This window comes from Copadichromis virginalis, linkage group LG10, assembly GCF_057382275.1.
Source record: "Copadichromis virginalis isolate Kocher_CV1m ecotype Utaka linkage group LG10, C_Virginalis_male_GT1.1, whole genome shotgun sequence".
Lineage (NCBI taxonomy): Eukaryota > Metazoa > Chordata > Actinopteri > Cichliformes > Cichlidae > Copadichromis > Copadichromis virginalis.
The window spans coordinates 23,738,177-23,753,729 of NC_140627.1; the positions used below are offsets into that span (position 1 = coordinate 23,738,177).

At 39.9% G+C, this 15,553-nt stretch overlaps 3 protein-coding genes across 3 annotated transcripts in view; 2 read left to right on the plus strand and 1 right to left on the minus strand.

Annotated features, from left to right (window-relative positions):
• The window catches only part of LOC146700499 (sodium- and chloride-dependent GABA transporter 2-like), a 43,053-nt gene that overhangs the window by 10,390 nt on the left and 17,110 nt on the right, over positions 1 to 15,553 (plus strand). The window lies entirely within an intron of this gene.
• On the minus strand, positions 3,170 to 7,372 carry LOC146700500 (uncharacterized). Its single transcript, XM_085470741.1, has 6 exons — positions 7,299 to 7,372; positions 5,914 to 6,039; positions 5,664 to 5,797; positions 5,392 to 5,557; positions 4,911 to 5,204; positions 3,170 to 4,610 (listed from the first exon to the last, which is right to left on the minus strand). The coding sequence occupies exons 1-6, from the start codon at positions 7,331 to 7,333 to the stop codon at positions 3,755 to 3,757; spliced, it is 1,611 nt and encodes a 536-aa protein (XP_085326867.1). The 5' UTR covers positions 7,334 to 7,372; the 3' UTR covers positions 3,170 to 3,754.
• LOC146700501 (putative E3 ubiquitin-protein ligase HERC4) lies at positions 7,564 to 14,460 on the plus strand. The gene is made up of 12 exons (XM_085470742.1): positions 7,564 to 7,699; positions 8,138 to 8,274; positions 8,504 to 8,718; positions 9,609 to 9,667; positions 9,750 to 9,815; positions 10,021 to 10,086; positions 10,976 to 11,063; positions 11,161 to 11,375; positions 11,501 to 11,768; positions 11,913 to 12,067; positions 12,284 to 12,522; positions 13,780 to 14,460. Exons 1-12 carry the CDS (start codon positions 7,578 to 7,580, stop codon positions 14,028 to 14,030), a joined length of 1,881 nt encoding a protein of 626 aa, XP_085326868.1. The 5' UTR covers positions 7,564 to 7,577; the 3' UTR covers positions 14,031 to 14,460.

A 15,553-nucleotide genomic window follows, 5' to 3' on the forward strand; every position in this document is an offset into this window, starting at 1 on the left:
TGCCAAAATTCGCCACTTTCCTAACCCGTTTGGTTAAGAAATGGCGTAAAAAACGCCGTTTAATTATTCAAAACGCCGAAAAAAACGGCGTTCTGTTCCGACAAACGCCGCTTTTTCCGCCGCTCGGATGGCGCCCTGAACGCACCATCCGAGTGACGTAAAAAGCGGCGTTCAAAGACAGACGGAAACGCCGTTTTTTACCCTACTCGGCACAAAACGCCGTTTTTATGCATCTTTGAACGGCGTTTTTTACGGCGTTCTCTGCCAGCTGTAACGGCGTTTAAAACGGCGTTTTATTGAAATTATGCAGGGCACTCCCCATGGTTCCCTCATCCAATTACTTTCAACTCATTTCACCCAATCAAAGAAGAGGAAGTGCAGACCACACTAATGCATCACCGATTCACCTTGCTGCTAAGTGATTGCCTATTCAGTACCAGTGCTTGTCACAGTATTCACTTGTATTATAATCCCACTATGCATTTTGATGTGTTTAAGGCATGATCGAGCAAACAAACGACAGAATACTTTTTCTGAAACCTTAACTGTGTTACCTGTTATGGCAGCTAACAGGTAATGAGCAGAGCTAGCTCTGCTCATTTCTGAGCTTCTTTCTTATTTTCCTCTTTACTTCTCTTAACCTTTAACTTATGTTTTAGCAATCAGATCCTGCCATCTTGCATTACCGCTTCGTGCTAGTTATGTTGACTTTTCTCTTCTTTTGTCTCCACTTTTTTCACCCGTGTTTGGACACTCGGCGCATGGCTCCTTTGTTTACATTAGGGATCAGCTGTTAGCGCTGCGCCCTGCAGCTGCGCTACCGGCAGACAGACCCTACATCCCCAGTGAGGGAAGAAACGGGGGTGATGTCTCCCGAGGACACCTCACACACCATCTCTCCTTCCTGTAATCACTTTAAATGTGAGATCGCTCCCTGATATGATTGAGGAGCTAATGACGCTAACCCGGTCACAGTGGCAGTATCCCGGCACTGCCCGGTACTCCCTCTGTGAGTAGGCTGCCCGGCTTCCAGCTGCTGCGGGCGGACAAGACGAGAGACAGCGGTGAGAGGAAAGGAGGGGGGCTGGCAGTGTTTGTTAAAGACGGTTGTGGTATCTCTGGGCACATCGCTGTGAAAGAACAACTCTGCAACACAGACATTGCGCTATTAGCCGTTAGCATCCGTGGAGGTAGCCTGTGACTCTCTGTGGTCCGCAGACTGCAAACGCAATCTCCGAGAGCTCTTCTTCTAATATCAGGGGACTTTAATCATGTCTCGCTGGACTCCACACTGCCCACCTTCACCCAGTATGTGACCTGCCCCACCGTAGGCAATAAAACATTGTACTTCATGTATGCCAATGAAAAAGTGGCATACAGTTCATCACCTCCCCCTGCCCAGGGAAGATCCGATCGTAACCGAGTGCGTCTTGTCCCTGTGTGCAGCCCTTACTGTGCAGGGAGCCACTAATCACCCACGCAGTGCAGAGATGGTCCGCGGAGGGCATATAAATAAATAATAAAAGCAAGTAAATGACAGTATGCTCTTTCTGAAACAAACGGAGACCTTAACTTTTATCAAAATACCGTTTTACTCAGTTTAAAGTAATACCACTGTATAATAGCCTTCAAATTTAATAATGTTAACAGTATCTCAGGAATATTTTTTGCCCTTTCAACATGCATTAAAAAAATAGATATACAGTTTTGAATCAGACCTGTATGTACGTTTTCTCAAAAGTGACGTAAATAAGTAATCTCAAGAACCTGAAATAATAGTTTCCCATGTAAACTGGAGATGTCCTTGTCAATGTCATCAGAGTACTGTGGATGTCTTACACGAATTTGAAACATAAAACCAGAGTGGCACATGACAGTGTTGCACATAACATAACTAGTTTATATGACATGAAGTTATAAAAAAAAAAAAGAATCCATGTAACTTGGTAATGGCTTCTTTCTGATAACTGTCGGCTGCAGTGTGCATTATCTTGACAAAAGTATAAGATACTGAACCCACTGATATGATGTGGTGGAGGAGCACAAATACCTGGACACCCACATATATACATTTGCTGAACTGGAAGATCAAAACAGAAGCTGTACACAAGCAGTGTATGGGCAGGCTATTTTTTGTGAGCAAGCTTGTGCAGCGCACTTTGATGTGTTCTTCTTGGATCAGGAGAGCAAGCTCTGTGATTGGCTGCACTTCGGAAGCTGTGGTGGAGAGGAAGTGAGTGAACAAACTGCCATGCATCATGGATATTCCTCTCAATCCACCTCACCAGGTACTTCTCTAAAAGTGTGACTCAGGTCTGTTGCCCCAAAGGATACAGGAAATGTTAGATATTTTAGTATTTTGGGAGCATGTACTGAATACCTTTTTTGATGATATTATACAAAGGACCCTGTTTCTGCAATGCCCTTTGTTTGAACTTCATCTCCTCTTGCTGCGACCCCACAGGCAACTTCCTTTGGCCTGCTGGTCTGGAAAATCCAACAGTTCATCTATATGTAAAGAAGGCACTTAAACTGGAACAGGCATAGCTGCGTTGATCCTGCTGTGGTATAGTGGGACAGTGCATTCCTCGAGTGCACATCAAGTTTGCAGCCTGCTAAAGATCACACACCATTGATTATGTGCCTTTAGGTATATATGGTTAAACATTTCCTAATGCAAATAACTACATGCAGTATTCTACCATGTGCAAACTTATATCACTAAAGGATTCTAACTGTCTAGTGTTTAATGGACCTGTCAAAAGTATGTTGAGATTATAGAAGGCCCCTTTCAGAGCTAGGGGGAACTTCCTTATATGGTTGTAACTTGTAACTTGAAACTTGTTGACACACGAACCCTTCTGCCTATAAAAACCCTGCACAGAAGAATAAACTTTGAGTTGATTTTGGGAAAGCAACCTGAAGCAGTCTCTGTATCATTTTGTTCTCCCAGGCTACTCCCGGCGCTGTAACTAACCCGCTGAACGGCATACCTGAGCTTACTTTGAATAATTAATCTTATATAAAACTCTGCTTATCGCTGCCCACGTCTCGAAGGAAACTCGATCCACGGATGACCCGGAAGGAGAGATTTCTTTCAGGAAATGCACTGATTTCCATGACAGAATTCACAACAACACAGACACAGGTCGGTTCTTTGAAACGGGCGTTTATTACTTGGGCCTTCTCTCCTTGGCTTCACCATCACCAGTACGCCGATACACCATGAGAACTGGTCACAAGCGAACAGTACAAATCAATTAGCAACTTTAGAGTACACATATTAAGTCCAAACACAAATAACAACATTTCTCAAATGACAAATACCTCGTTGGCTGCTTGTCCTGAAAAGAGGTCCTTAAGTCCTTGTGTTGCTTTTTCTTTTAGTAAACTTTTAACTTAAAATCGCTTCATGAGAGACATCTGCTCCCTCGCAGTCCATGCAAAGTCTCGTGTACTCTCGTTAAGGGTATTCTCACGAGACACTAGCTCTTACACTTTACACATGTACATTTCAAATAAAGACATTTCAACACAAACTATATATATATTCATGATATTATGTAACTTATTATAAATCAGTCATCTACATCATGAAATCCACACAGAACATTTTAACAGCATTTACACCACTACTCAATGGTACATAGTAAACACGTATCATAACTTTTCACATTATATGTATCCAGTCACCTAGATATTTTGAAGTCTTTCCACTTGCTGCTATTATGTTTCAGTCATTAATTGAACTGTCTCAGTGATATGTGGAGTCCAGAAAGTATATTAAGCCAGTGATGAGCTCAATACCATGACTCCCTCTGGTGCCACTTAGTGGATTAAACAGTTCTACCACTTGCTCCATCACCATTCCGTCCAGAGTAAATTCAATGTCTGGCACAGTAATCCTCTCAGGCCAGTCGACCAGCAATCCCAGCTCATCTGTACCATGAGCAGCAGCACCACCACCAGAATCTGCACCTGAGCCCTGAGCAGCAGTCGTCTCACTCTCAGTGGCTGTCACACCACCATCAGCTGTCCCACCAATAGTCCCATCAGCAGCAGCTGCTCTGGTCTGAAAGATGTCCTGCATGGCAGTTGAGGCTCGGCCCTGTTGCTGGAGGCTGCCTCGGACAAAAATCTGTAATGGGCTCAAGTGTCTCTCTGTCCGCAAGCCATGATTGTTCCACTGTTGAGTGAAGTCTTTCAAATCTCTGTTGATCCTTGGGAGATAGATGTAATGGAGAGCCCAAAGGTGCATTTCATTGTCAATGTCAATGATGCCTTCCTCCTCCAGGTGGTGAAATAAATCACAGTACACATTGGTCATTCCTCGCCACAGATCACCCCAGAGCCTCTCAATTCTCTGATTATGGGTACTCCTTCCTCTTAGGGCACTTCCACGATCAAAGCCTCTGAAAATGTTCATCATCAGGCAGACAGCATTGTTTTCCCCTCCTCTGTCTGTCCGGACCCTCGAGGGTACACCATAGGATACCACGGCTCTGATGAAACTTGATAAAACAGTACTGCTACGGTTGTTGTTTGAGGCATGAAGGAAGACCACAAGACGACTGTATCCATCAATAGCCCCATGAATGACTATCCTCCACCTAAAACAGTGGTCCATAAGAAGAAAAATCTTATTTCTGCTTTGTTATTGAAACAATGGAAACACACACTCTTAATTGATTTACATGGCACTATTGCATGTCAAGTTTGTCTGTACGTTGCTTGCGATGTCTGTGTTCTCTCATTTTCCCCTTTAAACATAACCAGTTGTGTTAGAGGACTGCCCATCACAGGGCCTGGCTCTATTGGATGTGTCTTACTGTTCAACAGTTATATTTGATGTAATGCTGAATTTCACTTTGGTCAAAATAGGTGTTCAACAAATCAGTGTGCTTGGTTACCTTATCAGCTTGTGATTTCCATCAATGTGCCACAATGAGTTTGGACCTGCAACCTGATATGTTCTTCGTTCTGGTCTCCGCAAAACTGCTCTTATGGCAGCTGCTCCAGGATTTATCCGTAGCATGCTTGCTCGAACCCTCCTTCGCTGTACACGTAGTCCACGTACTCGCAGGGAGGCTCTGACAGCCTCAGGACCAATTTGTTCATTGCCAGCGACAATGTCCTGCACATGTTCATCCAGCGCACTGTCAGTCAGTTCCGCATACATTGATGCACGGGTGAAATGATACTGTCTGAAATCAGACAAAAAGAACACGAGTATTTTATCACTGCCATAACAACACACATCATTACTTGACTAGTTAGTGCACATTCAAATATACTAATTTTTACAATTTCACAATACCATTTAATTTGAATAAACAGTGGGTGTGTGTCACAAAAGAACTGAAAGTCACACTGGTTTCAAAAGTCACTGACCGCAGACGTCTTCGAATTGTACGAAGTGAAACATTCAAAATATCAGCCATCTGAGGTGCAGTGAATCCACATGACTTCAGGAATGAAAGCTGTTCCCGAGTGATAAGGTAAAGGGATCTGCCTCTACCTCTGTTGAAAACCACTGGTGCCTGGTATCCAAAAGAGCCTGAAAATATATAAGCGTTTGGTGTATTTGGAAAATAGGTTAAGACAGAGTCATAATTTATTTCACACTTTTGATCAGTCAAGGAATCGACACAATATGTGCTTACCTTGTTGGCCATGCTGAGTAGACAGTTCGACCTCCTGAATCAATTCAGCCAAGTCACGCAGAAGTTGATCTGCTGCAGTTACACTGATCAGTCTTCCTCTTGCCCACCGAAGGCTTCTCTGCATTGTCTCCAACCTCAAAGACATCAAAAAATTACTTCTTAATTCATGTTATATTTTCAGGCCATATTCCCCTTAAACATTTTATGCAAGTTAAAATGTTAAATGTTTTCCATCATGCTTTCATCATACCTCCTTAACGCTAACTGTAGCACATCTGGCCCAACATCGTCCATCAGCAGCCGCCGTGTACAGTCATTATGAATGTTCTTGCACCTTGAGATGAAAATCCTCCAGGCCATACTTTGTACTGTGATTCTACAAAGACAAAAATTTAAATTATTGCTTTCAACAGGTTTATATATTTAAATAAATCAAAAAATTTCATGTTAGTCTTCTGAAAATTGTGACTGAGCACTTTTGGAAACACTCTGTCATCACTAAGTATTGGGACTGTGAACAGTTACAGAATGCATCTGAAATAAATGTCACATTCTAACAGGTTATAGTTCTGTTAATAGAGCTTTTGAATCTACGTTTCATACATATTCCTATCTTTAATAGCAGTATGTCAACGATGTCAACCAATATTTTCATATTTCAAACACACACCCAAGTTAAAAATTTGAATCTCCGCATCTTCTACTCAGCAGATCTGAAAAATCATTTTTGATAATGTTCCGATTCCATTGTCAAATGTTCCCATCCATGTTATTCATCTTTGTTTATTTTAAATGCTGTCATTAGTTTTTTTTTTCCAACTAATTACCAAAATGAACATGGTCTACATTGTTTTGCTCACTTAAATAAAACGACATTTTTGTATTGTACCCTGGGTTCATGAAGACCATGCTGTCTTTTAACTTTATTATTTCTTTTCTGCATATACTGACTGTTCTTTATTCATTTCTCTACTTTCTCCTCTCTTCTTCTTCAGTCAAGTTTAACGGCAGCTTGCATCCACTTTCTCCTCTCAATTCCGCTGAGATTAATTCCCGCTCTACTGTACAAGACTTGTGAATGGTTACCTGGAGGGATGTACCACTGTGAGAGGGGTGATACGGAACAGTCCAGGTGATCGCTGCTTTAATTTACCGGTCAGATATACCTAAATTGCACGTCGACATAGCTCGTGAACTGTAACTAGACCATAAATCAGTGATAACAAAAGAACATTCAATCTACTTTCTCCGGTACTTTATAGAAAAAAAATCAACATCAATTCAATGTCGTCTTGCTATCTGGGATGGCAGTGCAGTAACGTGTAGCCTAATCCGGCTAATGTAACAAGTGATATAAAACCGTATTTTAAATAATATAAAGTGGCTAAACGGAGTACCATATTAAAGACCTTATTAACATGCCTCACCTAAAATGGCATGTTGTCAACATTCCTAACGGACAAAGGTTAGCATGACTTGTCTGTGAAGGTTCTCAGCATGACTTTTTTTTCGCTTACTACAATACAAAGCTAACATATAACATGTGCTTAAAAGGACAAAGCAATGTTTTTGAATCATCGCTTAGCTTTTAGTTAGCAAAGACGAACAATAATTGAGATTAACTAGGGTACTTACGGTGTTTTTTGTTGGCGCAGAGATTTCGCATGCATTCATCTGTATGTAGTTTGTCGCACATAGCTTGATTGAGACAACACAAATATGAGGTTGACTGTGATTGGTTAACACAAATTCTGATCACAGGTTGTGGTAAGGGGTGGATTAAAAAAAAAACACAACCTTCAGTCTTGCTTATCCAATCACAAACAATGTACCTTCTCCCGCCGTACTTTGAATTTTAGGGATGCTATATATATATTTCTGCCAAGCCTTTTGGCGGACTTTTTGGGAACAGTCATGTCCGAACGGAGCGCTGCATTTCGACGGAGAGTCACTGATATCAGAGACAGAATGAATGCCCAATTTAACCGGCTACTGAATCAAGATGACAGTGAAGAGGGGACATCTCTTCTACAAAGGTGAAATGCTTTGGTGGTGGTTACTCTATTGGCAAGCTTTTAGCTTTGCGCCTTTTTTGTTTTTGCAAAAGGAAATAACTTTTACATTTTTAAATAATAAATGGCTCGTTTACTAATTATCTGTTACAATTCAACAACAAATTCTGTAATCATAAATGTCTATCCTAGATTGACGACTTCAAATGACAGTCATTTTAATCCCTGTTATGTGCATTTATGCATAAAGATTTTAGTTTATAAATGTAGCATATCCCATATTTTCAGGGAGCATTTAATTTGCGAGACAATCGAAAAATGCATGCAATAAACACCGATTGAACACTCATTCCTTACTCTGAGTGTGTTGGGTGGTTTTTTTTTCTTTTCTTTTTTTTCTTGGGGGGGGGGGTGTCTCTGTGTGATTAGTTTCACTAAAATTATCTCATGGTCTAATGATAGCTTTGGAGTTTTCCGCCAACAGCACGGAGGTGGGCCAGTGCGCAGACCAAGAGGCGGGAGAACCAGACATCGCCAGTTAACGTTTAAGGTGTCAGTACTAAGGAATCCCACACTGACACACTACCGATCTCATAGGGGTAATCAATATTTATATTAATATTAATTATTTGGAGTGATGGGTTTGAAAAATGAGAATTACATCATGGTGTCAGTTGTTTACAAATTGTAGAATTTGGCATTAGATTTTTAGCACCTTTGTAATCTTTATTTCCTTGCACCAATAAGTTGATGTTGAGACACTACAATGTGACAATTTACCCTTTTCCGTTTTTAGGGAAAGCTAATTTGGTTTAAATTTGATTACAGATGCCACTCCTGCTACTCGGGTGGTCGTTCCTGTAAACCTAAATGCAGCTGAATTCAGGCAGGCACTACGGGACAATATTGCAGACATACCCTTGCAGTTCGATCTATGCAAAGTGAATGGACAGCGGCTCATTCTTCCTCTTGAAGAGGAGACGCCCCAAGAAATTAGAGCAAGAAACCTACTGGGTCGCTCCAATCTTTATATCCGTCCAAAGGTATTCAAATGTTCCACTCGGGTGGCTGATATGGCATAATTGTCACTATTACTGTAACTCAGTGGCGCTCCAGTCACCCTAGTATTGTATAAGACATCTTTAACATGTTACTGCTCAGAATAATAAATGCTGTGATTTTCCCCAAAGGATTTGAGACATTCATCTGATCACTATGCCAGATGGCTATGCTTAAATAATGCCCCGCCAATTGATTCACTGTTAATAACAGAAATGCAGTAGAGCAAGCTTCAACTGTGGTCTAACAGTATTTTAGGGTTAGGGTCATTTTGTTCTTGTAATCTTAGTTTCCTGGGTTCTGGCTTTTTCATTGTCTTTTGTTAATGTCCTTAACCTTTCCTTTATTTATTTATTTATTTTTTTCCCCCTCAGTTATCCTAAGTTCTACCTACCCAAAGTGTCACGGTCCTGAGTCTGTGGACTCGGTGTTTTTCTGTTTGTATTAGTTAGCTTTGATTTCATGATGTGTTTTGATTCTCTTGGGTTTGATTTCTGTCGCTAGTATTCCTAACTTCCTAGGTCCTGGGCATTTCTTGTGTTCTCCTTCTTAGGTCGTGGTTCTGTGTTCTGTTAGTATACAGTCGTCTCTGTCAGTGTGTCTCTTGTTCTGTCACCGTATCCCCTAGGTTAGTCCACGTCTGTTCAGTTTCCTGTTTTACTTTGAAAGTCTGTGTACTATGTCAATGTGTTGAGTTTTGCCTCGTCATGTCTGATGAGTCCCAGCTGTGCTCTCCTCCTGTTTCACATTCCCTAATCACCTCAGTATGTATTTAAGCCTTGTGTGTTTCCCTGCCAGTTGGCGCGTTGTCCGCTGTTCTTGTTTGTCATTTGTTGTTCCATTTCTTTTATATTTTAATAATCTGGTGTTTTAGATTACAGAGGCCAATGAGGACTCAACTGGTGGAGAAGTTGTGCAGTCTGAGATGGCAATGTAAGTCTTTGACAACTGCCTTTGGACTGTAGCACTGTAAATGCATTACACCCTCTCATCAACAATATTTACCATATTGCAGTGTGCTGCATGACACCGAGACACCTGACCATAGCAGGCACAATGTACAGGAGCCAGAGGTTATCAGGTAAATGGCACTCTGTTTGTTTATGAGTTGGAATTTTAATCTTAAACTATTGCACAATTTCATTAATTTTTTTGGTAAAAACTAGTTTGGTACAAACTAATTATATCATTATTATAACTTGGATCATTTTGTGTAGTCTAGATCAATAAATATCTGCATTGGGGTCCTCTTCCTGCTATGAAATATTTCTGCTATTCCTTTGCAGTGGTCTGCATGAAAACCATACAGCTCATTCTAGTAGGCATGGTCTCCAGGAACCAGAGGTTAACAGGCAAGTGGTAGTTGTTGAATAACATGCCAAAACTTAAGTGTAAACTGGAACTTATAAAGCACACACTATAGGTAAATAGACACTCAATAAGTACAATATACGGGGTGAGACCAGCGAATATTAAAATTTGAAAGGTTGCATGTATTGAACTGATAACATTTATGTGCTCTGAATATAGACCAATGGTTTAATTGCCTCATTCGGTTTCTGTTTTGCTTTTTCATGTTTTTCAGATTTGTTGATGTCATGATATAGGTATTTTTAATTGCTGAAAATGCATCGATAACACTTTAGTCAGCCTGACCATTCAGACACTTGGAACTACAAATCACCCAAACTATTCCCAGTAAATGGGCAGTTCCTTATGTTTCACAAAAAAAGGAAAAGAAGACACTGCTGGCCTGTGATAATCTTTTGTGCGCAGGAAAACTGCACTGTCAAAACTTGAAAGTTGCATTTTATAGTTTATTGATCCATTTTGGCAACCAATAACAAGATCCATTTTTGTTCCTTCATGCTGCTTGTCTCTCAAATTAAAAAACAAACAAACAAAACAAAAGGCCCATCTCAGTGCATGCTGGTCTTATACCAGTCTCTTAAGTTATCAAAAATAGCCCTGAAATTCTTCCTGGCTGACTTGATAAGATAAACAACAAAACAATGAAGTGAGCATTAACCTACAAATAAAAAAATGATTAACCCAGAAATAGAAGTAAACTAACAACAAACTTTATATTTTAATATTTTGAAATTTGTTTAAATCCAAATGGCTCCAACAGATGCAATCAAGGACCAAATAATGTGAAATCAGATTCTTTTATCAGATGAGTCATTCCATTTCAGTATGTATACATGATATTAAAAAATCAAATGCATTTGTTCTGTTTAGGGAAGAGTTTTACATCGACTCTGCAGAGTCAGAAGTATCAGACCTGGATGAGGCTATCCTGGCTTCCCCTGAACAAAATGACTCGCATGTATGTCTCATGAACAACACTGCCAGAACTGCTGTGTATGTGTTTCATGTAGTCATGACCCTTCTCTCTCCCCCCCCCCCCCCCCCCCCTTCTTCAGGACGAGATGGACCTTGCGACTGTGATGAAAGATTTCCAGGAAACGCATCTTGACACCAGCAATTATTGTGCAATAATAGCCCGACGTAGGAAAATCCTACATAGTGCCTGCATGGCACTTTCCAAGTCATATTTTGCCTGGCATAAATTGCCAAATATTGAATTTGTTGGTGAAATGGCCGATGATTATGGAGGCCCAAGGCGGGAATTTTTTCGGTAACCCATTCCCATCTCTCCCACACAATAATAGAATGCATGAATGTGTTTTTTGTTGTTGCAAAGATGAAATCACAATTTGACTCAATTTTTTTTTTTTTTTTTTTTACTATCTTTTCCTGCAGATTACTTATGGTCGAAACTCAGAATTCCCTAGGGATTTTTGAGGGGAAGCCTGGCAGTCTGTTGTTCAGCTATAGCCAGCAGTTGCTGTCAAGCAACAAGTTTTATACGGCTGGTAAACTGATTGCTTGGTCGATAGCACACAATGGGCCAGGGCCACGGTGTATCAACAGACACCTGTTCTGTATGATGTGTGGCCAGAAGACATCTCTTGATGACTTCGATGTAGAGGTCTTCATGGACGAAGACGTCAAACAGAACATAGAAAAGGTAAAACTGTGTGCATGCTGAGGTGTAATTAAATTCAGTGAAACACAATGCATAGCTTAACTCATCAGTGGAACGTCTCAAAATGTAAGTACACTTAGTGAATGCTTTAAACGTATGTATTTATGGAGGTGCCTAATTTTCAAGGTTTCCAGCTGCAGCACCCCAGAAGACCTGGCAGACTTGAAAAGTCACCTTGGGGACTGGATTGCAGGCTGTGGTATCCCTGACATCTACACTGCCACACTACTTGATGTTAAGAGGATAAGGGGCGAGATTGTATCTCATTTTGCGTTTCACAGGTGAGAATTTGTTAGAAAATTACAAAGTACTTTCCTGGTCAGTGCTCGTCTTCCCATTGTGTTCCCCCCTAATAGTTAACACTTAAACAAATCATCAATCTGCTGAGTTTATATCTGTATTGCAGTTAAGGTGGTGTTTAAATTGACAAAACTTTTTGTTTTGTTTCACAATTTTGCTATGTTGTATGAATTGAGAGTACAATCTGTGGTCAACAGGGTTGCCAGCATGATTCAGCAGTTTGTTGCCGGTATGGACTCATGTGGTCGGTTCTGGCAAATGGTGAAGAGATGCTGGAAGCAGTTCCTTCCTGTATTTACAAATGCAGGAAATAAACTTACAAGGAACAGCTTCCAGGATCTCTTCACCATTGGATGGAGTCCAGCTGGAAGTAACAGACGTGAAGAAGAGGAAGCAACCATCTTTCAGTGGGAATGGTGGCTTATGGCCATTCAGGGTGAGTACATAGAATACAACACATGTCTTGTTTCTGTTTGAATTGCTTCAGGCATTTCATGTTAAATACAGTGTCCACAATACAAAATACAGACAACTAAATCGAAACAACACTTGGGTGCAATAAAACCTTAGAACTTTGCAAAATCCACCCCTTCTTAGAGCATATGAGGAAGTTTTTGATTATTTTACCTTTTTAGGTGAGGTATTTGAAAGGAAACTACCTACAACAAATATTTTTGGAAGATTATTTCTTTTATCCTCTGTCATCTCTACCAGATCTTGCTTGTTTAGACTGATAGATAGGATGTAATTTGATTTTCATTGTGATTTCTGGTAAAACATTAATTTTATTACATGACCGAAAACTTCTAACACTAAAATATTAAATAGTTATATTACATACTTGTATTTAAAATATGGTAAAATTTATGATTCAATTGTATTAGCACATCTGAGAATTAAGTAAATGGTAAATGGCCTGTATTTGTATAGCGCTTTACTAAAGCAGTCATCCACACATTCACACACTGGTGATGGCAGCTACATTGTAGCCACAGCCACACTGACAGAGGTGAGGCTGCCGGGCACTGGCGCCACCGGGCCCTCTGACCACCACCAGTAGGCAACGGGTGAAGTGTCTTGCCCAAGGACACAACGACCGAGACTGTCTGAGCCGGGGCTCGAACCGGCAACCTTCCGATTACAAGACTCAAGACTCTTGAGCCACGATCACCCCCAGTGTTTTTGCAGTGTTTAAGATAGAATAACACAATTTGAAACCTGTCTCCCTTTGAGACAAAGGTCATTTGTTAATTAGATGCACTGCCTAACTAGAACCTTCAGGTATTACGTTGACTATAACGAAACCTCCTGTATATTAGTGTCTTAGAGTAATCGAGTGGTGCAATGACAACACCCACGCAAATGTGACATCACTAGAAAGCCAATGTACTCTTGCAAGGACAGAATGAATAACTTCTTTAAAAAAAAAAAATACACATTGCATAAACAGTCCTTGACATATAGGTCTGACTCGGAGGACAAAATTAATTTCCTGTCTTAGCAGGGCAGGATTGCTTTGAGTAATTTTTTTTTTTTTTTTTTTAATGCAATGCTTTGCAATAATTGTTTTGCCTAACAACCTGTTTTTGACTCCAAAATAGTCATTAACGCAACTGTTCTACTATGCAGTCAGTGTAACTGATTATAAATCTACACATTGCACCTTATTTAACACTTGTATGTATTTTAACAGAGCGAGAGGTGGACCACACATTTGAAGAGCTCCTCGTCTTTATAACTGGGGCTGACTTACTTCCACCACTGGGGTTCCCACAGTCCTGCAACATCGACTTCTACGATCAGGAGTCAGGGATGCGGCGTATCCCGTACACATCAACGTGCAGCTTATCCCTGTATCTCCCAAGAGGTGTTGCAGATGAAGATCAATTCAAAGATCTTATGAATGATGCCTTAAAAGGATCCCTGGGATTTGGAAAGGTGTAGCTGCATACATGAACTGATGCTGGGAAGCTGTGGTTAAAACATGTGGGCTTTTGGGATGAAGTTCTTATTGTAAATGTTCTTAAAGGGGATTGCTCCTGGCACTCAGGCTTCTTAAAGATTTTACATTTTAAAAGTGTTTTTACAAATGACTGTTCATTGTGTATATAGTTATATTTATAGTCCAGTTAAGACAACTAGGGTATTCATGCATCAAGCTATGCAAAATAAGTGGTGTTCAGAAAGTTTCCAGGAAATAGTTCAAATGACAATTCATCTAGAAATATTCTTTTGAAATATTGTTGTTTATGTTCAATTATAGTACACTGCATAGAGTGGTTTTTGTTTTTTATTTTCAAGATGTACAAGAGATGCCAGACAAACTTTGAACTAAAAGACACTGACTTTTGTAAAATAAAATATTGTAATGTCAGTTCTCATGGTGTCTTGTCTATTTAAAAATTAAATTTGAGGCTTACCTGTTACTGTCAAATACTGGTATTGGGTTCCATTGACGAGGGCTATGTAGTACAATTATGTGCTTAAGTCAAGGTAAAAGGTTAAATGAATTTACCCTCATCTGTTCTCAAACCAAGAACGGAAGGATCAATCTCAACTCAGAATTAAAAGTTACGAATTAATTTTACTGGTTTCGAGAACAAAGCAGTTTTAACAAACTGACTTTAAGCTCCGGCGTTAACTCTGAGATTGACACCTGGCCTTTCACTATAACCTGGTTAAAAATCAATTATGTAATTGTGGTAGAATTATGTAAGAGGCTGTAAAGCTTTTTTGTAAAAAAAAAAAGAATCACGTCAAGATAATGAACACTGGTATTAAAATTATATTTTATACATAAGGCAATAACTGTAATTACCAAAGTAAAGAAAATGATTTGTTAGACTCAGTTTGTTGGTGAACGATGCTTAAGTGTGTAGCAATTTGGACAGTATATCCAGTGATTGCTTTGCTTTTTCTATGGTCACGGCTTACCTACTTTATTACAGTCATTTGGCTGTACGTGAAAATATATTTAGCTAAAGTTCCTTCTGCTTGTTTAGGTTTATCTCTGTGTTATAGGTTCATTCAGCCCAACCTCAGGAAACTTGTCTGCTTGCCTACTGTCATCTCTACAAGCCTAAAAACAATTTTAAAAGAGGCTATACACATGACATTTTTTCTACTTAATTTACTCGTGTGTGCCATACAGAGGGAAATATCTCAATCAGAATCGCATTTATTGGAAAAGTATATGCGCAAACACATACAAGGAATTTGGTTCCATTTGAGGGCGTCTTTCAAGCACAAAAAAGTAAAACACAATCCATATATGTGTATGGACATACATAAATACACACGCACACAGGTGTATAAACTAACAATATAATACACAATCTAATTCTTTTACACAGAAATTACAGGATTACAGAAGTTGATACCAAAGAGTGCAGTTGCAGTCTAGCAGTGTGACAGTTTAACCACTTAGGAGGGAGATGGCGGGGGAAAGAATTTTGATCAAAGTTAAT

What these genes read in the sequence shown, in the direction of transcription:
- LOC146700500 (XM_085470741.1), bottom strand. Translation starts at nt 7,333, where the DNA reads ATGCATGCGAAATCTCTGCGCCAACAAAAAACACC. An exon ending in CTGCGCCAACAAAAAACACC is followed by an intron (nt 6,040 to 7,298) that starts GTAAGTACCCTA and finishes TTGTCTTTGTAG; the next exon opens with AATCACAGTACAAAGTATGG. An exon ending in CTACAGTTAGCGTTAAGGAG is followed by an intron (nt 5,798 to 5,913) that starts GTATGATGAAAG and finishes GATGTCTTTGAG; the next exon opens with GTTGGAGACAATGCAGAGAA.
- LOC146700501 (XM_085470742.1), top strand. Translation starts at nt 7,578, where the DNA reads ATGTCCGAACGGAGCGCTGCATTTCGACGGAGAGTCACTGATATCAGA. An exon ending in GGGACATCTCTTCTACAAAG is followed by an intron (nt 7,700 to 8,137) that starts GTGAAATGCTTT and finishes GTCTAATGATAG; the next exon opens with CTTTGGAGTTTTCCGCCAAC. An exon ending in ATCTTTATATCCGTCCAAAG is followed by an intron (nt 8,719 to 9,608) that starts GTATTCAAATGT and finishes CTGGTGTTTTAG; the next exon opens with ATTACAGAGGCCAATGAGGA.